The sequence below is a fragment of the Oncorhynchus keta genome, chromosome 1 (genome assembly GCF_023373465.1).
Source record: "Oncorhynchus keta strain PuntledgeMale-10-30-2019 chromosome 1, Oket_V2, whole genome shotgun sequence".
Classification (NCBI taxonomy): domain Eukaryota; kingdom Metazoa; phylum Chordata; class Actinopteri; order Salmoniformes; family Salmonidae; genus Oncorhynchus; species Oncorhynchus keta.
The window spans coordinates 40,392,767-40,415,672 of NC_068421.1; the positions used below are offsets into that span (position 1 = coordinate 40,392,767).

Sequence of the window (22,906 nt, forward strand, 5' to 3'; positions counted from 1 at the left end):
CCTGAAAGTGTTCCCAGTACCTGAAAGTGTTCCCAGTACCTGAACCTGAAAGTGTTCCCAGTACCTGAACCTGAAAGTGTTCCCAGTACCTGAAAGTGTTCCTAGTACCTGAAAGTGTTCCCAGTACCTGAAAGTGTTCCCAGTACCTGAAAGTGTTCCTAGTACCTGAAAGTGTTACCTGGGTGTTCCTAGTACCTGAAAGTGTTCCCAGTACCTGAAAGTGTTCCCAGTACCTGAAAGTGTTCCCAGTACCTGAAAGTGTTCCCAGTACCTGAAAGTGTTCCCAGTACCTGAGTGTTCCTAGTACCTGAAAGTGTTCCTAGTACCTGAAAGTGTTCCCAGTACCTGAAAGTGTTCCTAGTACCTGAAAGTGTTCCCAGTACCTGAAAGTGTTCCCAGTACCTGAAAGTGTTCCCAGTACCTGAAAGTGTTCCTAGTACCTGAAAGTGTTCCCAGTACCTGAAAGTGTTCCCAGTACCTGAGTGTTCCTAGTACCTGAAAGTGTTCCTAGTACCTGAAAGTGTTCCCAGTACCTGAAAGTGTTCCCAGTACCTGAAAGTGTTCCTAGTACCTGAAAGTGTTCCCAGTACCTGAAAGTGTTCCCAGTACCTGAGTGTTCCTAGTACCTGAAAGTGTTCCTAGTACCTGAAAGTGTTCCCAGTACCTGAAAGTGTTCCCAGTACCTGAAAGTGTTCCTAGTACCTGAAAGTGTTCCCAGTACCTGAAAGTGTTCCTAGTACCTGAAAGTGTTCCCAGTACATGAAAGTGTTCCCAGTACCTGAAAGTGTTCCCAGTACCTGAAAGTGTTCCTAGTACCTGAAACGGAATGGTGGATGGAGGAAGCTTTCCAATCACACCTGCAAAGCAATGAAGCTAGCTGTATGCATATTTTAATACAGACATATTTAAAGTTGCTAAGCTCTATACGCCAAGGAACACGTCAAAGTATGTATTACCAGGTTTTACCGCAACAACAAACCACTCAGTTTTATGAAGGTGAGCAAGTTGTGGGCCCAAGCTAATGGAGTACGGTACAACTACACCTTTATAAATCCAGCCCTTACACCCAAAGCAGCTGACTACAGTTTGACAAAAAAACATACATGCAATGCTTGCTTGTGCAACATGCATAGAGCGCTATTGTGTAACAATAGTTTACACAAAAGAAAACTCAAAAGAGCTGTTTGCACATTCTGTGTGATAAGTGCAAGGGGGTAGGTTTTTACAGTAATCACACAATGTGATTAGAGGGGTCAGTGTAGTGAATCACTGTGTCCTAGAGTGTTTGGAGATGCTTGTCTCTGCATACCGCCCAGCCTAAGTGAGGTGACTGGGGCATGAGCATAGCACTGGGAGGAGAAGGTTAGCTGTCTGATGAGAAGCAGGAGGAGTCAGCCATGTCTGTTTACTGTATATGCTAGTGAATGGGCTGCTCTGTGTCTCAGCATCAGGTTTCAAACTCAATAAGGCTCCCGATCTGCTTGCATAAGTCATTTGTGTCTCTGGACAGCCGGATAGCAATTCACATGCTGTTGTCCTGCACAGCCCAGCAGCATGGCAGGAAATGATGTAATTTCCTCCTCCTACATTTAATTGGTGTGGTGACTGAACACAACGACCCTAGGAAAAGGGGCAGGGAGGTGTGGGGCTGGGGCGTTGACATGACACCACTTTGGGGACTCTCTCTTATTGGCCTAAGAAGCACATTGAACCACTGCTATGGTGCGTCACAGATCAGCTGTGTAAATAACCGCCCCTCTTGCTCTGTTCGGGGAACCTCACGGCTTCCACTGCCACGCTGAGTTGCCCGTTTTTTCTCCCTGTTCCCATAAATGAACTAGAGGATGAGGGGGCGCGCCACTGCCGGCCTATCGCCTTGCTCATCCTTCCCTGTCCCGCTTGAGGAAGAGAAGTGATGCCATGGCACCGCCCATACCCGTCCCCCCCAACATCACTCCATCATTTCCAAAGCTGCCTGCCAACGCATATAAAACATAATTCAGCCAGGCACATCTCCCTTAAAGAGAGCGGGAGGTGGAAAAGGACTGTTCATCTTCCCTTGTGATAGGAAGACACCACGTCTTCCACATGATGGTGGTCTGCCCACAGACAGAGCGTGGTGTGGCTGGTGACGACGCGTCACAGAGAGGGAGTAACCGTCCGCCGTGGCTCGGCCTGCTCACAATCACCACGTTAAGGTGAGAAGTCAGTGGCCCTCACTTTGAGTAGAGATGTTTTTTTTTGTGTGTTTTTTTTTGTTGAGGCCCTATAACGTATCCCCTTGAAATAACACCAGCACTGGCATGCCAGATGTTTGAGGGCTTTGCACAGATTTGACGGCCTATTCGGGGATCATTAAATGCACAGATTGGCCTGGAATGGGCAGTTCCACAGACGCTGAGCTAAGCTAAACAGTACATGGGAACACTGGTCTTTTGTTCCAAGGCACTTGTCCCATAAGCCTGCCATACAGAACATACCCAGCTAATGTATAGCAGTGACACCACCCTTCCTCAGTGCAAACCACAAAAGTTATAATGCTGCCAGGGCCGCCTATGGGATCTCTATGAAGGCTGCGGCTATGTTATGGAACTTTACCTTGAGGAATTTAGGGGGAAATGTTGTTGTTTTTTTATTCCAAAAAGGAGTAAAATCAATATGTATTGATATGTAGTGTACTCTCTATGCAAATGATGCAGGGTAAGAACGCACCTGTAGAACTGCCATCGAGACGCTCTCCAGAGCCTGGCGGCGCTCTATTGTCCGGGGGTGCCAAGCAAGGCAAATATGAGCCTCCTTCCTTGACTCCAAAAAACAACACTTCTCTCTCCAGTGAATTCAAAGCAGCATCACATGTTCCCTTTAAACTGTATCTTCGCCTCTCTTGAGTCTGTAGAGGAGTTGCAGAGATGGGACAAGACTGTAACTACCAATTGGATATCACGAAATTGGGGAGAAAAAGGGGTAAAAGTAAAAATATATATATATATAACTAAATAAATGACTGTATCTCTAAAATCTAAGACCAGCATATACGCCCACCACCTCCTCAGTCCTCTGCAGGCTTTCTATGGGAACTGTATGTGGACACCTGAGCTGTAGAAACTCAACCACTCCCATTCTCTGGTACCCATTCAGCCTTTATCTAAAACAGAAGCAGCCTAGCCTGGTCCCAGATCTGTTAGTAGAGCCAACTGCTATGGTAGTTGTCTATGCTAAACAGATCTGGGACCAAGCTAGAGGCAGCCTGCCTGTCTTCACATCTCAGCGTGTGCGAGGCAGATAAATATTTTCCTCCAAAAGCTAAAAATCTAATAAGCAGAGGAGCATCCAACAACCTCCCCACAGCTCCACCAAACTCCCCCATAATCCTGCAGGCACAGCTGGGTCAAATCTGTTCCCCCCTTCCCTTCCCACCCTCTCATTCCATCCCTTTCTCCACAATCCCAAGCTCAGCCACAACAAAGCGAGCCAGGCCCTGTCCTTGCCCTGTCCTGAGAAAGCCTTTGGTCACAGGCCAGCCCTCCAGGCCTTGGTTGTCCCTCCGGATGGAGAGTGACATGGCGTCTATGCGAAGTGAGCGGAGGCCCGGAGACAGAGAGGCCTCCTCCCCAGTCACTCCCTCCCGTCAGCCCACATCCCAGCAGGGCTGGGACTGATCACATGAACTCATCCTGGGAGTCGGTAGTGCACTGCACTCAGATTCCCCTTTCTCCTCATTGCTCTGGACGTTCGACCGACAGTAACAAAACAAACACGAATCAGATGATAGGACAAGTTCACTCCCTGGGTTGTCACTCTGGCAGAAAAGGCAGCTCTGCCCGGACACTTTAAACTGACAGTGTTACAACTGCTGTGTTTCAAGGGCATATATTGAATATGAGAGGAAGCAGCATGCATTTCATCATGGCTATTATAGCCATTAGTTGCTAGGATCCCGACACAGTTTTCACAGCAGGTATTGCAGGACATGAGCCAGCGCTAGCTATGGTTTTATGGTCCAGGGGCCTTGGGGTTGTGTCATTTAGCAAGGCCTGGAAATCATATTCACAAGGCAGTGGCCTGCACCTCCTATATGGCCCTGTTATCAAGGAGCTCTTGGATGCTATGAACTCAATCCAATGTGGATCCACAGATCATGGCTACAGATCATGGCTACAGATCATGGCTACAGATCATGGCTACCATGTTAGCTGGTTCACCAGCTTGGGCTGACAATGATGGGGGAGCTGGGTTGGGGCAGGGGGCTGTGGGCTGATGGCTTGGTCAGAATATGTTGTAATCCGACCCTAGCTTTCTGAATACTTGGGGGCCAGGTTGGTGGCCACATTCATCTGATTGGAAGAAGACTGAAGGGAAAATCCCATGTGGAGGTACAGGGAGCAGTGTTGAGGTTGCTATAGCTTTGTGCTCTTTCAGGCTACACAGATTGAACTGCTTTACTTTCAAGGCTCGGATGGGTTGCAAGATGTACTGCGGTTTCGCATATGAATACATGTTTCCTTAGTTTCAATATAGTTTACGTCTGTATTCTCTTGTCTATATCCTGTCTTGAATCATTTAATATCAGCACCCTCCATTTTCGGTTGGCGGATCATGAACATTTTTCTTTCAATACGTCTGAAACAGTTGGCAAAGAGTCTAAATAGTCACTCACTCTCCATTACTGAGGTATTTCCTGACACTTGAGCACAGTCACACAGTCTACTTAGCCGAGCACATACTGGTTTCTTTTTGTAATGAACACCACAATACCGATGTCCACAAACATAAACTGTCCGTCCTGTTTTGCCTTCGCCCCTGGCTCTTTTACAAGGACCAGTCCAGAAACAAACCGCCTCAAGGAACAAAGGCTTGTTCCATGTTGAAGGAGGGCCCGTCTCTTAACAGAGGGAGGGCCTGGTGAGAATGTTACTGCTACTGCCATTGAACCCTCTTGTAAGAAAATTCTGATGTTAAATATTTACCAGCCTCAACACAACCCTGAAAAGACCTTTAAAATAGGAGAAGTTTCAGTTTTGTGGCATGAGGAAATTAATGAAAGAAATCTGCAGGGGGGTAACAACCAACAACAGTTTGGGCTGACAGCTGAGAGAACAATGCCAGAAAGCTCCGTGTTTTTCCCCTAACAAACACATTCAAATATATGTTCGCTGTGCGTCAGCTAGGGGGTTCACCCAAGAAATAACACACATGGTTGAAATGCAGTGGAGCACGCATCCCATTCCTCCTCCGTGGATCCCTCCTTCATCACTCTCTCCGTACGGCACTCATGCATGGATCCCCGGGGCGAGGTGTAATGGTGTAGAGCTTCGAGTTCGGCTGAACTCCTAAGGCGATAAGGCCATTCTGTCCCGATTCACTAGTCTCAGATACGTCATGGGGCCCAGTGGTGCAGGTAAAATGGCATGAGCACGGAGAAGCAGCATCGACACGAAGCCTCCGAACGCGCGACTTGTCCTCTGGGTCTTAGCAATGGAGGCATGAAGTCAACAGCCTGTAAACAACACATCTCAGTGATATTTTGAGCGTGATAAGATGGTATTTGGACTGCTTGCTTACTGAAAGGCCAGGACAAAGAGTGGACATGTCTGATCCTGAGCTCTCAGCCGTTTCTGTGCTCTTCGTAAAGCTGTCTAACTGGCCCTCTGCATTCTTGATCATAACAAAAAAATATGCGGGGCTGTTGCTGCCAACATCAGCCTTATCTTTACTCCTCACACAGAGAGACAGGCACAACCTGTTGGTATTAAACATGAAAGCTGATCTCGAGCAGAGCTGACATGAGGGGAACACCATTACTGAGTGCTCACACACTATCCCGACCATTAAGCTCTGGATTAAGTTCAGACTCGCGGAAATCAAGTTCTGTGCTTTACAAATATTCAACAGACCTATCGTCAGACAATGATTAGTGTACAATAATTACTCAATAAAACCTTTTTCTTCTAACATTGGATATTCTAAGCGTAATGGAGTACCTTTTCAAGCAACCCCGTAGTGTGGTTTGTGTGCTAATTATACTCTTTCATACCGGAGATGCCATTTAATGAACAACGGTGGGTAACGGAACAGCACATATTTAACGGCGAGGAAGGCCAGCGTAATAGTGAATAAGGTCCCAACAGCACCACAACACCACCCTACATCAAACATTTATGTGGGAAATCCTTTGGTTGGTCCTCCTGCATGGGGATGACCGCATCTCTCAGCCGTGGCCTAGTTGGACCTGGTCTCCTCTATCCCAGCGACATCTTTCTCCCATTGTTTCCAAAGTGTCCAAAAATAGCCCAGACATTGAGACATTGATAGCATCATTCCCGTGGTGAAAATAGTAACATACTGCAGGGATTATGGCGGGAATGATTGTTTACTGGAAAGGAGGCTGACACTGTTGTATCATAGACCAGTGACACATGGAACGCCCTGCTGAACTGAAGTAAACCTGGGCCATAACTATCAACTAACTTGGCACATAGAGTGCGTCTCTGTCTGTTGTGGTTGACCTGAGTGGTTTTACTCATTGGTTAAAATGTGATTTAGTGATATAATCCAAGGCAAAATAACAGTTGAAATGTTTGGGTTATTATTGGGTAAATGGGTTATTATTGGGTAAATGGGTTATTATTAGCCACGATCTCCATTAATTTGACCAGTATCTTCACTCCTCAAACGTAATGGTGAGCTAGCATGACCTTACTGTTACCAATCAACAGTCATTGACAGTCATCATGTGACCCCCGTTGGAATCCTTCAGAGTGGATCCCAGTGCACACTGGCTGACCCTTAGTAACCCAGTGCTCCACTGAGGGCTGTCCTTACCTGAGAGGGGCTCCCTTGGCTTCACCTCCTCCACCACTTCCTCCTCCACCACCTCCTCTTCATGAGACGAGTGGTCGGCCATGGACCCCCTATTCAGCTTGCCCAGGCCCACCATCTTCATGAAGGAGAGCCGTCGGCTGGAAGAGTCGCCCCCCTCGCTCTCTGAGCACAGCTCCCCGTTGGGCAGGCTTTCCTTGCGAAGGCTCTCCCTGCACTTCCCTGCAAATCTGTGCGGAGTTAAGGGTTAATTTTTCATTTCATTGAACCTTTATTTATCTTAAGGGGGTTAGGTTATAGGAGATGTGGGCTGAGTTCAACATCCTCTACTAAACCACCTCAACAGCTTTCCTCTACACCTCTCGTACCTGAGTAAGCTTCCCTCTACACCTCTCGTACCTGTGTAAGCTTCCCTCTACACCTCTCGTACCTGAGTAACCTTTCCTCTACACCTCTCGTACCTGAGTAAGCTTCCCTCTACACTTCTCGTACCTGAGTAAGCTTCCGTCTCCACCTCTCGTACCTGAGTAAGCTTCCCTCTACACCTCTCGTACCTGAGTAAGCTTCCCTCTACTCCTCCTGTACCTGAGTAAGCTTCCCTCTGAGCTCCGTCGGCCCTTCTTCTTCTTCTCTGAGGTGGGGGTGCTTGCAACGGACCCCTGAGGGGAAGGGGTGGCAGTGCCCTTACTGCGTCCTGACATACGGAGCCCCTTGCCCAGCTTGCCCAGAGTCTTTAGTGGGGAGACGCCACGGATCCGGTCCAGGGTGCCCTTGAACGAACTCCTCCCTGAGCCGCCACGTCTCTCCTCGTTCGCCTCATTCTCATCCTCCTCGTCCTCGAAGGGGTTACGGTCTCGTGGTGTGCCCCCGTCCAGGAGTGAGTGTGCCTGAGCCCATTCCTCATTGTCACTGGGCACCTCAAAGGGGCTCAGCTTCAGGCTCATCTTGCGAAGGATCAGCTCGCCACGCGTGTTCTCCAACTCCCCGTTCACCCTGCTGCCTCCCTTCAGCCGCGCTGGGAGGTTCTTGAGGATGGGCATGCTTCCACTTGGGGGTTAAACTAAGGAACAGAGAGAGAGAGAGAGAGAGAGAAAGAGAGAGATGTAGAATGATTACAGGGGATCTTTTCCAAGAGATGCTTCCATAAAATTTGGCCTGAATGGAACTGATAAATGCAGTGTCACACATCTTTCTTTGCTCATTATACTAGGCTACCTGATAAGATTTCTTCTGACACAGCTAATAAAGACAGTTACTAAAGTAACTCAGATATACAGTTTTAAGATAAGTCATCTGTTCACCCAATGTTACTGCCCCCCATTGTGTCGGGTAACGGGAGAGTTCATATATTGGATGGTTAACAACAATCATTCTCTATAAAGAGTCTATCTGGTAAAACATTAACATGTAACCGTCCGCCTTACCACCCAAACAGGAATCACCATGAAAACCCTAACCCTGCTTCCATTTGGGTGGGAAGGCGGTTATGAATAGATGTGCTACGTTATTATGGTCATGTGGCTAAGATCCAGGATCTGGGGCTATTTTATTAGGTTTCAGATCATTGTTCTACTTGTTTATGCACTATAGTCTTTGATGCCCTTTGACCCTTTTCAAGAAAACCTATTTGTTCCTCTCTATGGGCTTCCTGCCACACCGAGAGCCCTGCGGTATTTACGGCTGGTGACAAGGGGAAGGGACAACGCTGAATCACTTCCTCTGTGTGTGTGTTCAAAAGCTTTAGGGTAATGATGGAGGCCGCTAGTTCCGTGCCCTTATTTGGGGGGGAAATGAAAGTGGCATTTGAGAACATTTGAGTGGGAAGTCCTGAATTTATCAATGGAAAATCCTGAGACCTCCTTCGCTCACCAATTTACGATGCTCTCCTACCTACTCCTACCGATACTTGAGACAAACAAAAAAAAGTATTGATTTTGTTCTAATCAATGAAAATTCCTTGATGAATTCTGGGTAAAGTAAAAACTAAGTCAAACATGATGAATGATTTGCTTGGATATAACATATTCTAAAACACGTTCCATGTCAGATTTGGGCAAAAAAATGACTTGATTCGTGATGTTTCACAATAACATGAATGGCTTTCCACAAATTATTACGGTCAGCGTGTTTTGAATTCCTAAAGAGGACCTATTGTTTTCTCGCTTCCCTAAGTGTTTTAGAATGACAATGCGTCTGGATGCTTTTTCCATGTGGTGGCTAAAGCGTTTAAGGTTTCCCCGTGCAATTAGAGAGCCAACCTCCAGGGGAACCACACTGAGAATATTGTTATACCAGATAAGAGTGATATACACAGCTGTCCTTATTTAGACCAGGTCGCCAGCATGGAAAAGTACCCACCTGTCTAGGGAGGGGATGTTAACCAAGGGGCGAAGGAAACTGCTACGACTGAGACAGACAACTGATGACCGGTTTGTGGAAAGGGATATTATGTAACAGTGAACCATTTCGTTTTTCTTTACACAACATGGGCTATATAAGTGATGTGACAGAATAAGCCTGCATGTGACTCTGGTTATAAATGTGTTATTATTATTACACACCCTTACTAATGAAGTTATATTTTACCCATTTGGTTCAAGGTCATGACATATGAGCAAACAACAGGAAGCAAGCCCAACTAGCGGCATGACAACAAGGAAACTAAAAAGATACGGAATAGTTCTGCAAAGCAAAAGCAAATGCCCATCTTTGACTTGCTAAATGCACAGATATTCACGGAGGGACATCAACATGAAGCATGATGTTGACAAACCGAGTTGTGTGAGCATGTGGCACTGGCGACAGTTGGTGACACTAGTAACACAGATGTCTGATAAGCTTTTTTGAGAGTGGATGTAACAAGTGGTCCCGTGGACAGCCCTCCTTGTTATCCATCCCGCTCTCCCACACCTCCTCATCTATTTAGCTACTAAAGCCACATTGTAATTCCTGCTCTAATTATAACCTAATCAGAGGAGCCATTATGAAAACAGCAGTTAGATCACTGGGGGAGATACGGGGACCACTTTCCCAGACTAACTCTACTTCCTGTCTCGTCCAGGACCAAGTAGCAGACAAAAGGGACAGGTCCCCCTTGGTCCCCTCCCCTCCACCTCTGCAACGGGCCAACGGCACAACTCACCAGCCAGGCCAGGCATTTCTGTTTTGTTTACACACACTATCGAGGGTCTCATCTCTCTTGACACAGATAAACTTCAAAAGCTTGTACACCATGTCCTTCTGGATTGGCTGGATATGTATGACGCCAATGTGTTGTTTGTTAGCCAAATCAACAAACAACCCTCTTTACTCTCATGTCTTGAATAGGCCTAGACTCAGGCTTGACCTCCAGATATTTAAGATTTTAGAGACTGAGAAAAAGGCTCAGAATAAGTTTGAACTGTTGAACTGAACACGATAGTGTGTAATTAAAGACTTCACTGGGTCCAAAGTCCCCTCTCTGAAGACATCTAGTCTCTTCTCTGAAGGTCAGAAGGGAGAGAGCGGGCATCGAGCTACTGCAGAGAGGCCAGGCCTGCCGTCAAGATGTGTCTGATATGAGGGGCTTCTCTCCGTCTCCATCCTGGCCTAAGGCCACTCAATGAAGGCAGTGGTTAGAGGAGAGGCCCAATAATGTTGGAAGGGCCCCAAAAACACACAGTTTTGTGTAACTTTCCTTGAGGACAGAAACTGTCCTGAGAGCGATGGTGTTATGGAGACTGGCGACATGGGAATGTGAATCCAATAAAACATATTAGCAGCATAGGAAATACCTGTACGAGTAATTACGATTACTTTGGAAAGGCTGTTTTTTTCCCCCTCAATTATTTCCTCATCTACGAGGAAAAATGAAACAACAGGTGATTTCGCCCTTCGGTGTCCTTGATGGGCCAGGTTTCATCTCAATCTTGGCTTCCAATCTCAGTGTTGACTTTGAACAATGAGCTCTAATACGGTATCTGTCATCAGGATCATATTAAGGGATGAAGCAAAGCAGCTCACTATCACATCAGCATTGCTCAGTAGTTGCAACAGCTAACACAACACTATAAGACTTCGGCAAAGATTGCGTTTTTTCCATGACAGGTCCCTTATTTCAACATATTTAGGACAGTAAATAGTTAACCGTTCTCTGGTAGACCCATGTCTAAATCCACAGTGCTGGCTGTGAGCAGATCTAAAAGAGGGGAGGGGGACCCCCCCAAAAAATGAAGTGGACTTTCTGGATTTTCTTCTGAAGGAAGAAAATATGTCACAGTCAGCTCATTTCGAGTTAAATTCTCCTGAGTGCAGAGGAATGCATCATGAATCTCTTGAAAATGCTTGTGTTTATAAAGAGAGTCAAGCTCAGCGTTCGGCATTAGAGACTTTTCTGATCAATAGTTATTCTACAAAGGTTGTTATTTATGAACTAATCAGATTAGTCTCTAATGCAGAACCCTGAGCTTGACTCTTTATAAACTCAATCATTTTCAAGAGATTCAGGAATCTCAAACTAGCTACAGATTGTAACACCAGATAATGCGATTTAACATTTTTGGGGGTTAAATTGTATAGTTTTACAAACTGTAGTTTGTCATAGTCTACTGCCACCGAAATATAACACAAAAACTGAAAATCGGAAGATGATCTCTGCAAATACCTTTAAATTAAAATATAGCACGTTATGTTTCATCATACACAACACTGAAAAATAATGAATACAATTACAACGTGTAAATGTACCACATTTCCCTAGACACTCCTGTTTGTAGGTTAATGCCATTTGTCAATGTCATCAGTGTCAGTCCATTAGTGACAAAATCATAATGACTATCCAATAACAGTCAGAGAAACACACAACAGATCAATCTACTTACATGATTCATGATTGCTCGCTTATTAAAAACATGCACCAAAAATACAACTAAAAGTGAAATCCAAGAACTAGTCACAAACCAAGATGACGTTGTCTCGTCAGGTGAGAGACTGCTGCGCTCAATGCGCTGCTGAAAGTCCCATAAAGCTTCGTCCCTTTATTTTCTGTGGGCTGGCTTCTGGACGAGGAGCGTATCGCCGTGACGCGAAGCAGCAACCCTGGCATCGCGCGAAGGCATTGACAGCAGTGCGACTAAGGTCTCTAGAGTTGCTGTCAGAATCAATTTAATAAGTTCTCTCTTACAGACGTGTAATGCCACGCTGTCTTGTCCGCACGTTTCCAGTAAAACAGTATACCTCCGCTAAATGGAAGGGGAAAAAAACAGACGGGATTCCCCTGGAATTTCCAGTCAGGTTTACAGTGCTACGGTAGGCTACCTCACCTGTTACATTATGACCCTGGATCAGCCAATGGCTTGCGCTTCTGTCAGTCATCCTGACTGATGATTTATTGTAGACAGTTTATTCACAAAACATCGCATTATTGTGTTATGCGAGTCACCTTTGTCCGTTCTGTGAGACTGACACCCTCTGCAGTCTACATAAATAGGATGCTATCATTAATGATCACTGATGGCAATATTCCACGATGGAATATTGTGGGGTAGGTAGTGCTATAGAGTTAAAATTGAATCCTAAAAGGCTCCCTACACATATTTTGCCATAAGAAAATGTCCATTAAGATAGAACTCAAAAGTCCACCTTGTGCCTTGTGAACAAATGGAGCACATCCCTCAAAAGGTCAATGTCCTGTCCCTGCCCTTCTCACTGCCCTTCTCTCTGCCCTTCTCTCTGGCCTTCTCTCTGCCCTTCTCTCTGCCCTTCTCTCTGGCCTCACTGGCCTGTAAGTTGTCCAGAGCAAAATGGCCTCAGCACGCGCGCTGAAAGGAAGTCACTCAAATACATATCAGTTCACTCTCAAAAAGACAATAGGAGTTGTGTACGAGTGCGTCACGGCGGGGTACATTTCGTTTTTGACAGCCAATAAGGACACCATTGTTTGGAGCCGTGTTGGAAGAAGCACCCCAGACTACACAAACTCCCGTTTTCCTCTCAATTCCTCTCGATTCTGGCACTCAGTAAAAACATTGAGAAATCCGTTTGAGCCTGGGAGGCTGAGAGTACAGTAAACAATTGGGAAAAGCTTAGCCGCAGATGTATTGATGCATAAACAAAGGATGGTCCCCAGAGTGCCCTTTCAGCCTGCCTGACCTCAAAAACCATCTTAAAAAGTTCTACAAGGTTAAGTCATGGGGACAAGTGAAAGAGTCTAATACACATGAATTATAAATATTTACGCTCCGTAGTTGGTGGACACTTTAGAATAGCAATGGTTTCTCGTAAGTGTTTTTTTATTTTTATTTTGCACAGCACTCACACAGCATGCACAGCACTCACAACAAGCATCAAGCTTTTAGTGATTTTGACTTTGAGAATGGATGGTGATACTGATTAACCTGGGCTGCCGCTGGACACAGACTCTGAACCGGAAGAGCGAGTGGCCACCACCAGTCACCTTGGCTAACACAGTTGGCCTGCAGTTCTTTAAGGACAGAGTACTCAGTTACCCCACCTCGCATAGTGCTAAGTCATGCTGGAATGCCAGAACTTATTTGTCAGAGACAACGAGTTGCATGAAGATACAGTACACCAGGGGTGTCAAACTTATTCAATGAAGCCATACACAACCAGGTGAGGGGAGTTCCTTACTAATTAGTGACCTTGATTCTTCAATCAGGTACAAGGGAGGAGCGGAAGAACCTGCAGCCACTCAGACCTCAGTGGAATGAGTTTGACACCTGTGCACTCGAGCAGGGATTTACCCTCGCTGAGATCATTTGAGAATGATTTGCAATCCATCACTAAATGGATACACACCATATACGGCAGGTAGCCTAGCAGTTAAGCGTGTTGGGCTGGTAACTGAAAGATTGCTGGTTCGAATCCCAGAGTCAACTAGGTTTAAAAGTCTGCCGATGTGCCCTTGAGCAAGGCACTTAATCCTAATTGCTTAGGTAAGTCGCTTTGGATAAGAGTGCCTGCTAACTGACTAAAATGTCAAGGTAATACAGTTCTGAATAGTCTCCCCTGGCCAGAATCAGGGTGCTCTGTATGCTCCAGTGTCTGGTAGTAGAGACCAAGCACTGCATGGATATGAGAGTTGGAATGAACTTTGCCACCTTTCAGCATCCCGTTGAGTGAGTCCTCCAATGTCCTGTCCCAAACAGATGAATTACAGAGCAGTGATTGGATCTGTCTGAGTGGAAACACTTTGAGCACACCACTAGTTGGGCCTGTTCCTGTTGATTGGCATGTGGGTGATGAGAGGGACAGGAAACATAGCCACTGGCAGCACATCTAAGGCGTGCTGTGAATACAGAGTGGCTATTTGTGTGCCTTGGCTTCTATAAAGAGGAGCCACGCAATTGGAGTGTATTTCAGGCTTTGGGGAACAGGAAATAGCGCTGCACAAGATTGCCTTCTTCATTGTCAAGTCCAACATTTTCTCTCTGTCCCTCTCTCCTTTTCCCCAAGCTGTCACTACAGTTCATCTTGGCAGTGTGTCGGCGGTTTCGTAACGGCCCCCAAGTGTTATTTTGGTTTTTAGACAGTGAGTTATCTTTAGGTCATCTTCATGACTGTGGAATGGATTCCATATCTCTATCATCTCAGCGTCTTTCACTCTAGGATTGAAAAGATAGGCAAAAGAATGAGGGTAGTTCTAGTAGCTCAATATCTCTTGAGGTAGAGGCTCTGCCACTGAGGTTCTGGAATTCCTGAACGAACAAGATTGCATGCTATTAGAAAGGGGTTCCATCTTCTGCGATAACGTTTGCATTCTCAACCCGTGCATATTGTACAGTGGCATCTGCATTCACACGGGCAGGTGACATTTTTCCTCAGGATAAGCTAAAATATACTAAAATAAAAACAAATCTTTATAGACCACTCTGTCCACACAACCCCTCTCTGTGTGTGTTTCTCCAAAACCACAGACAGCTGGTATGGCCCTGGGACCACTGCCAAACCACTCCAGGCTGGATGACACCAGGCGCAGACGTCAGTTCAATGTCTAGTTTTGATTTACATTTTTGTTAAGTTGTCAACTAACATGAATTTCATGTGAATTCAACAAAAATATTCACCCTCTCTGGCCAATCAGGACATTTTCCTTGTTTGTCGTCATGGTTATGTAACCTTCCACAATGTAGCACCTGTGTGTGGGAACAGCGGGGGGGGCGCTCCAATCATAGCCTGCCTGCATCCTGCACTGATCGCCCCACACAGGCCACGGGAAGCCCCCTCGGAGCACCTCTTACCAACCCACACGGAGTGAAGGGCCCCTATTGAATGCCCTCTCGGTTCATCAGTCTCAGTGCATCAATCTGTCTCCTGTCCCACTCAAACAAACGCAGCCAACTGCAGTAGGTAGCATCCGGGTGCCTTCACGATTCTCCCATCTGGGGAGCAGATAGACGTCAAACTCATTCCCTGACCTGAAGAGGTTCAGAGCGTTCGAATTCAATGCTAATTCAGGTGGACGGCAGGGGGATGCAAGCTAGCTCGTCACTCAGCAGGCGAGTCAATTGTAATGTGGACTGTAGGAAAAAGAGGATACAAGAAGATTCCCACAGAACCATTTTGGTTATCAAAGGGTGTGCTGTAATGGCTTGGTGACAAATGTAATTATGTACAGTATACTCCCACACATCCCATGTTTCTCTCTCGGTCTCTGTCTCTGTCTCTCTCTGCCTCAGCTTTTCCTTCCTGAGTGAAACTCTTTTGCAATCATGGCATTGGTACCACTGACCTTGGCAACATGACCACGATGTCCTCAGTTTGGCAGGCAGTTCTGTCCCTGATGTTGAGAATGAAGTTGCTCTTTTTTTGGTCAACTTTTGTATTGCTTGCGGTTGTTTGCTGGATATATGACACTGTAAAAATGGAACGTCTCAAAACGCCATGATTGTGTCATGAAACCATGAAAAGTAGTGCACCTAAGCTGAGATCTGGTGTTTGGAGGGTGTTTGAATGTAAACCCAATGGAAGTGTTCTGATACACCGAATGGGTTTTAAAAATGAATAGAAGTACTCTGAAACAGCCAAAGTGGTCCTTCAATCTGAATATTGGGGGTTTTAAGAGTGTTGTGAAAACACTTTTTTGTTGTTTCAGTTCATGTAAAAGGCAGCATCAAAACACATTGGAATTGTATTTGAATTTTACACAATCAACCACACAGTAAAATATTATTCAGAGGCGAATGTTATTTTACCAAAACAACTAAGAATAAATCCAACTTAACATGTTGCTCAAAATGTAAGTGTCTTTTATGAGGATAACCAAAGATAGAGAAAATGGAGTTATTGAACTCATTGGAAGTCTCTGGTTTAATCTCCTTGCACTTCCTATCTTGCAACGTGGCTCTGTTTTTAGAGGATTGTGGGTAATATTTTTTTTTGACATTATTATATACACAATGTTGCATGCATGTTTGAAAAAATAAACATGTATTTCTTTATTAGTATTAATAAGCAGCTTGTTGTGCCATGAGGTGTAATGAATCATGATGAATGGATATCAGAACTGTCAGGAAAGTTGACTTTCAATAATGAGAGAACCCATTCCCACATTTCCAACTTCAAATGGTGGCGGCAAATACAGTATCCTGCAATACTTGCTGTAAAAACTCTAGCCAGTGCTAGTGGTTTGAATACTGTACTTGACAATGCCTGCCAAAAAGGTATATAATGGCAAATGATCAAATATATAAAAATAATATTAAACATGAAGACATTTCAGAAAAAGTATCCAATTCTGCAATAGACAGGATTCAAAACATCATCGGGATTATTGGTTTCAATACTCCATCAAAGTTAAGGTTTCATCTCCTTCAAGTTGGTGGCAACTCAGTTGTCACTAGTTTTGTTGTTGCAAAGCACACATTTTTAACAGTGTACTTATCCACTTAACCCACTTTATAGCCTGAAAACATTGTACTATCTCTCATAAGGTACTGTGACTTCTATGACTACTATAGTATGTTATATCACACCATGTAGCATCATTAAGGCCAGACAGAAACTCTTTACAGTTATACGTTTTGAAGTACAGGTCAGATCGTTCAACATTGAAATCCCTAGTGGGAACAGGTCTTGTTCCTTTGAACTGTCCAAACTTGAATTGCCTAGGTGTACCTGTGCCCACAGTTGTATTAAGGAGTGAATAATGGGGGCCCTGGTTACATAGCGCCTCACTGTAAGATATCTCACAAGAAGACCTATACTTGCCACTTGAAAAAGAGCCTCCAGGTCTCAATGGGATTTTCCTGGTTAAATAAAGGTTAAATAAATAAAACAAATAGGACTGAAGGATTATATTAAGCTACTGTTCATATGATTCATCTTTAGACTTTGTCATTGTTGCTCTAATGTTTCTAGAAAAAGTGACTTTGAATTTTCCCGTGACCGTGCATGCGTGACAAACACGCAGGAACAAACAGTGCAGACGACAACAGAGATTCCCCGATGGACTCTCAGATAATCATCAATGAATCATCAAGCGGCTGCTCCCTCAACACTGGACATGTGGTCAGCGGGTCAGTGTAGTTGAAATGCACTACACCGCATCAAACAAGGCATTCCTACCATTGAAACATTGGTTAAAAAACGACACCGACGTTACAGCTTCACCCACGGAATTCAGTTACGTTGTTTTGCGGAGCCAATGTACTCTTCACTTTTCACCCAGAGAAAACATGATCAAAACATCCAACAGACGAACAGCTGTGGCTAGTCCACTATGTGGGATGTTTCTAGAAGGACTCAAAATTAAGCAAATCTGCTCTTTGTGTATATTCATGTAGTTATCTATGCATGGCTTTTCCTGATGCACAAGGCGTTGGAGCCCTGTATGTATTATCAAGTGCTGCGATACATGCTAACAAAATACTGATCTTGGAGGAAGTTATATTTAAATGATGTTATTCCATAGACTATAGTACAGACACAACAACAGATGCATAAACATACCATACAGACTATACATGAAACAGCAGTGACATACTGAATGACTCTAAAGAAAGCATCCACTGAATACCGCCGCTCACTGGTCTCTCATTGGTCTCCGCTCTGACCAATACGGAGCCCTGCTCTCTATGAGTGGGAGAGGACACTTGCCTCCGAGGGGAGCTCTGACTGGAGCCCAGCCAGACCAGGGGCACCCCGGACAACATGAAACTGAGATGAAAAGTGTAATATGGTTTCACACGGGCCCAGTGTCCAGCTCTTACCTTGTTATGCTGTTAAGAAGAGGATCCCTGTGGTTCTCACAGCAGTGGCATCCCTGGGCCACACGGACAATGTAACTGGTCGAAGTGGGTGTGTGAGTCGCTGTGTCCTCGTAGGTCCGACAGCTCAGAAGCAATGCCTGCTTCTCTGTTCCAGAGGCTCGTCTGGACTCTAGGGCTGGCGTTGGCCATTTCCTGGCTATAGCGCAAGATGCTTTTTCCTGAGGAAGTGGGCCATCCCATTTTTGCCCCCCACCACCACCACACACACACACCGCCTCCCCCTCCCCCTCCATAGCGAGCTACAGGCCCCTCAGGGAGAGAGGCTGATTATACTAATTGCCGTTGGTTATTGTGGCTAGACTTTCATTTAGTATATTCATTTGTTTGTTTGTTTTAGACCCATATGCATGTTGAAACACCCCTTTCATAGAGCTGATCTATTTTCAGTCAATAACCTTAGGCCACCTCCTAAGCCCTATCCGCTGGCCATCAGGATGGAAGCGAGCCCACATGGAGCTGAAACGGATCTGTTTTGGAGTATTCTCCCGTTACCTCGTCGTCTTGCACTTTGTTAATGAACGTATTCTGCAATGAACACACCTACACACGGATGTGGTCATAGAGTTCATGTGTAAAGCTCTTTGTTTGAGGCCCATGTTTGTTTATGTGCTTTGAGCATCTGTGAGACTTTGGGATGCATTGATGCTGTGGAACAATGCACTTGGAGTTCTAACCCTTTACATAACAGCCTCAGTCTGTAGGAGCATGAACCATCAACCAATAACTCATTGATCCTTGGTTCACGATACAGTTGAAGTCGGAAGTTCCACAATTCCTGACATTTAATCCTAGTAAAAAAATCCCTGTCTTGGGTCAGTTAGGATCACCACTTTATTTTAAGAATGTGAAATAATATATGCCATTTAGCAGACGCTTTTATCCAAAGCGACTTACAGTCATGTGTGCATACATTCTACGTATGGGTGGTCCCGGGGATCGAACCCACTACCCTGGCGTTACAAGCGCCATGCTCTACCAACTGAGCTACCGAAGGACAAATGTCAGAATAATAGTAGAGAGAATGATTTATTTCAGCTTTTATTTCTTTCATCACATTCCCAGTGGGCCAGAGGTTTACATACATTCAATTAGTGTGTCACGACTTCTGCCGAAGTCGTTGCCTCTCCTTGTTCGGGCAGTGCTCGGCGGTCGACGTCACCGGTCTTCTAGCCATCATTGATCCATTTTTCATTTTCCATTGTTTTTGTCTTGTCTACCCACACACCTGTTTTCAATCCAATTCATTACCCGTTGTGTATTTAACCCTGTTTCCCCTCATGCCTTTGTCAGAGATTGTTTATTGTCAGTGTTGTGTTTGTTGTATAGGTGCGTGACGGGTCCTCGTCATGTTTGTTTATATCTGTTCTTATTAGTGTTATGGAGCATGTTACGTGGACATTCATTAAAAGACTCAATTTTACACTCCGTTTGACTCAGGCGCCTGACTTCCCTGCCACCTATACACAGGACTCTGACATAGTATTTGGTAGCACTGCCTATAAATTGTTTAACTTGTGTCAAACGTTTCGGGTAGCCTTTCACAAGCTTCCCACAATAAGTTGGGTGAATTTTGGCCCATTCCTCCTGACAGAGCTGGTGAAACTGAGTCAGGTTTGTAGGCTTTGTAGCTTTTGTTTTAGTTCTGCCCACAAATGTTCTATAGTATTGAGATCAGGGCTTTGTGATGGCCAGTCCAATACCTTGACTTTGTTGTCCTTAAGCCATTTTGCCACAAATTTGGAAGTATGCTTGGGGTCATTGTCCATTTGGAAGACTCATTTGTGACCAAGCTTTAACTTCCTGACTGATGTCTTGAGATGTTGCTTCAATGTATCCACATAATTTTCCTGCCTCATGAAGCTATCTATTTTGTGAAGTGCTCCAGTCCCTCCTGCAGCAAAGCACCCCACAACATGATGCTGCCACCCCCGTGCTTCACGGTTGGGATGGTGTTCTTCGGCTTGCAAGCCTCCCCCTTTTTTCCTCCAAACATAACCATGGTCATTATGGCCAAACGGTTCTGTTTTTGTTTAATCAGACCAGAGGACATTTCTCCAAAAAGTACAATCTTTGTCCCCATGTGCAGTTGCAAACCGTAGTCTGGCTTTTTTATGGCGGTATTGGAGCAGTGGCTTCTTCCTTGCTGAGCGGCCTTTCAGGTTATGTCGATATAGGACTCGTTTTACTGTGGATATAGATACTTTTGTACCTGTTTCCTACAGCCTCTTCACAAGGTCCTTTGCTGTTGTTCTGGGATTGATTTGCACTTTTCGCACCAAAGTACGTTCATCTCTAGGAGACAGAACACGTCTCCTTCCTGAGCGGTATGACGGCTGCGTAGACACATGGTGTTTATACTTACGTACGATTGTTTGTACAGATGAACATGGTACCTTCAGGGGTCTGGAAATTTCTCCCAAGGATGAACCAGACTTGTGGAGGTCTACAAATTTTTTCTGATGTCTTGGCTGATTTCTTTTGATTTTCCCATGATGTCAAGCAAAGAGGCACTGAGTTTGAAGGTAGACCTTGAAATACATCCACAGGTACAATTCCAATTGACTCAAATGATGTCAATTAGCCTATCAGAAGCTTCTAAAGCCATGACATCATTTTCTGGAATTTTCCAAGCTGTTTAAAGGCACAGTCAACTTAGTTGTTGTAAACTTCTGACCCACTGGAATTGTGATACAGTGAGTTATAAGTGAAATAATCTGTCTGTAAACAATTGTTGGAAAAATTACTTGTCATGCACAAAGTAGATGTCCTAACCGACTTGCCAAAACTATAGTTTGTTAACAAGAAATGTGTGTAGTGCATGAAAAATGAGTTTTATTGACTCCAACATAAGTGTATGTAAACTTCCGACTTCAACTGTACAATGGTTTATCAGTTGTTCCACCAATTGGGTGCCTTTTGAGTAGTCACCTCTTTTTAACATTCTGTCATAAAGAGCACAGACAAAATGTGTTTCCCCATTTCAAGAGGTAATTTTTACAAATGACTATATTAAGTGCCTATTAAGTAACAAGATTGATTATCTAATCTTAAAACAGATGTAAATTCCCTTGTGATGGGGGGAATGGAAGTTTGTTGTGTGCAACAGGACTGACATGTTATGTTACATTTATAGCCTGTCTAACTATGGGTAACAGGGCTGACATGTTATGTTACATTTATAGCCTGTCTAACTATGGGTAACAGGGCTGACATGTTATGTTACATTTATAGCCTGTCTAACTATGGGTAACAGGGCTGACATGTTATGTTACATTTATAGCCTGTCTAACTATGGGTAACAGGGCTGACATGTTATGTTACATTTATAGCCTGTCTAACTATGGGTAACAGGGCTGACATGTTGTGTTACATTTATAGCCTGTCTAACTATGGGTAACAGGGCTGACATGTTATGTTCGACCCGCTCATTTCCCCACCACAAAACACCAGAAAATGGCCAAAAAGAGTAGAACCAGCTCACCTGTTTTTACAATATGGTTTGACTATTAGATATCCAATGTTTATTTTGAAAAGATATTTGAAAAATAATAGTTTCACTACATTAAAATGAGAGTTCAGTTCACCTAACAGGGATGACTTTAAAATGAGAGTTCAGTTCACCTAACAGGATTGACTATAAAATGAGGGACAGTCATAAATGAATCTTTAATCACATTAAATTATTAAGAATTTTCAGAATTGACTTTGTCAAAGCACCAAAATAACTAGGGTTTTACAAGGATGGTGAAAACACAAGAGAAATGTGGGGATTAAGCGGGTTCCTAGAAGTCACAGAGGGTGTCAAAATACTGAATTTTGGCAATTTAGTTAGTCTTTATTCGTATTTCAAATCAGATGTATTGAATTATCTATGTGGTCTATATTAAAGGGCACATTTATTCATATAACTGGCTTTTCATATTCAATATTGCCGCACAATTTTTCCTTAAAATAGCAAAGGGATGCAAAAGGCACTCATTTCGTGGAACAACACTTATACCAAACCCTCATGGACTGTCAAGGGGGAAAGTTCACTTCACAAGTTCATCTGATTCCATGATCATGACGACATTTCTAAATATGCACCTTACAGACCAGAAATCCTTCATTCTCAGGTGGAATTTGTCATGTTTACACGACAAATATAGTCAAAGGTGTGTTGACAGCACACACACACACACACAACACAACTGTGAAGGTGACGAGGAGCCTGGTTGGTCTGTGACTCGTGGATCCGACAAGCTTCAGCAACAAACAGGCGTATACATACACAGAGCGTTTTAAGAGCAATGCAAAATTCCACCGTAAATTGTGAAATTGAGGCTAACGACGGTAGCACGATGTACTACAGTACCCATAATGCTCTCTAAGCATATCTGGTTTCATCTTACTAAAGACATTCCTGACGCTGACTCGATGGTGTCCCGTCTCCTCGTTAATACAATGAGAAAGGAAATGTTGACTTGTGTTCTCCTGCCATCTACAGGCTATTCCAATGAACCATGTCTGTCAGATTAGATAGCATTGGACTGGATTGAGTAAGAGTTCATACTGTAGGATTGCTGTGATAAAGTTATGGGTGCTTGAAATATCTGACTCGTCTCGGATATTACATGCATCATTGCACTGACACTTCACTTAGCATCATATAGGCTACTATCTGTCTACCCTCAGTCACACCCTCGCAATCTATTTACAGTGATGGTAAATGGGTTGACCCCTATGGGATTAAATAAACACCCGGTTTCCAAAAGGTGTGCAGAGTAGACTGTCATGGTCAAATGTAATGTTGTTGTAAATTACTGCTCAGTACATTTAGC

At 44.4% G+C, this 22,906-nt stretch overlaps 1 protein-coding gene and 1 long non-coding RNA gene across 4 annotated transcripts in view; both read right to left on the reverse strand.

Moving 5' to 3' along the window:
- exoc3l2b (exocyst complex component 3-like 2b) overlaps positions 1-18,183 on the reverse strand; it is a 34,553-nt gene extending 16,370 nt beyond the window's left edge. Inside the window, exons 1-3 of one of the 3 annotated variants that reach the window (XM_052524882.1) lie at positions 18,027-18,183; positions 7,405-7,879; positions 6,823-7,049 (exon numbers count right to left, since the gene is read on the reverse strand). In XM_052524882.1, the coding sequence (XP_052380842.1) occupies positions 6,823-7,049; positions 7,405-7,859 (682 nt within the window). In that variant the 5' untranslated portion in view covers positions 7,860-7,879; positions 18,027-18,183. Of the gene's footprint in view, positions 1-6,822; positions 7,050-7,404; positions 7,880-11,678; positions 12,072-18,026 lie in introns of those variants that run through there. The other 2 variants (XM_052524888.1, XM_052524879.1) reach the window with 2 other exon arrangements.
- LOC127931644 (uncharacterized) lies at positions 335-747 on the reverse strand. Its single transcript, XR_008142119.1, has 3 exons — positions 627-747; positions 496-590; positions 335-345 (listed from the first exon to the last, which is right to left on the reverse strand). It is a non-coding gene; the product is annotated as an uncharacterized LOC127931644 (long non-coding RNA).
- Positions 18,184-22,906: the final 4,723 nt, after the last annotated feature.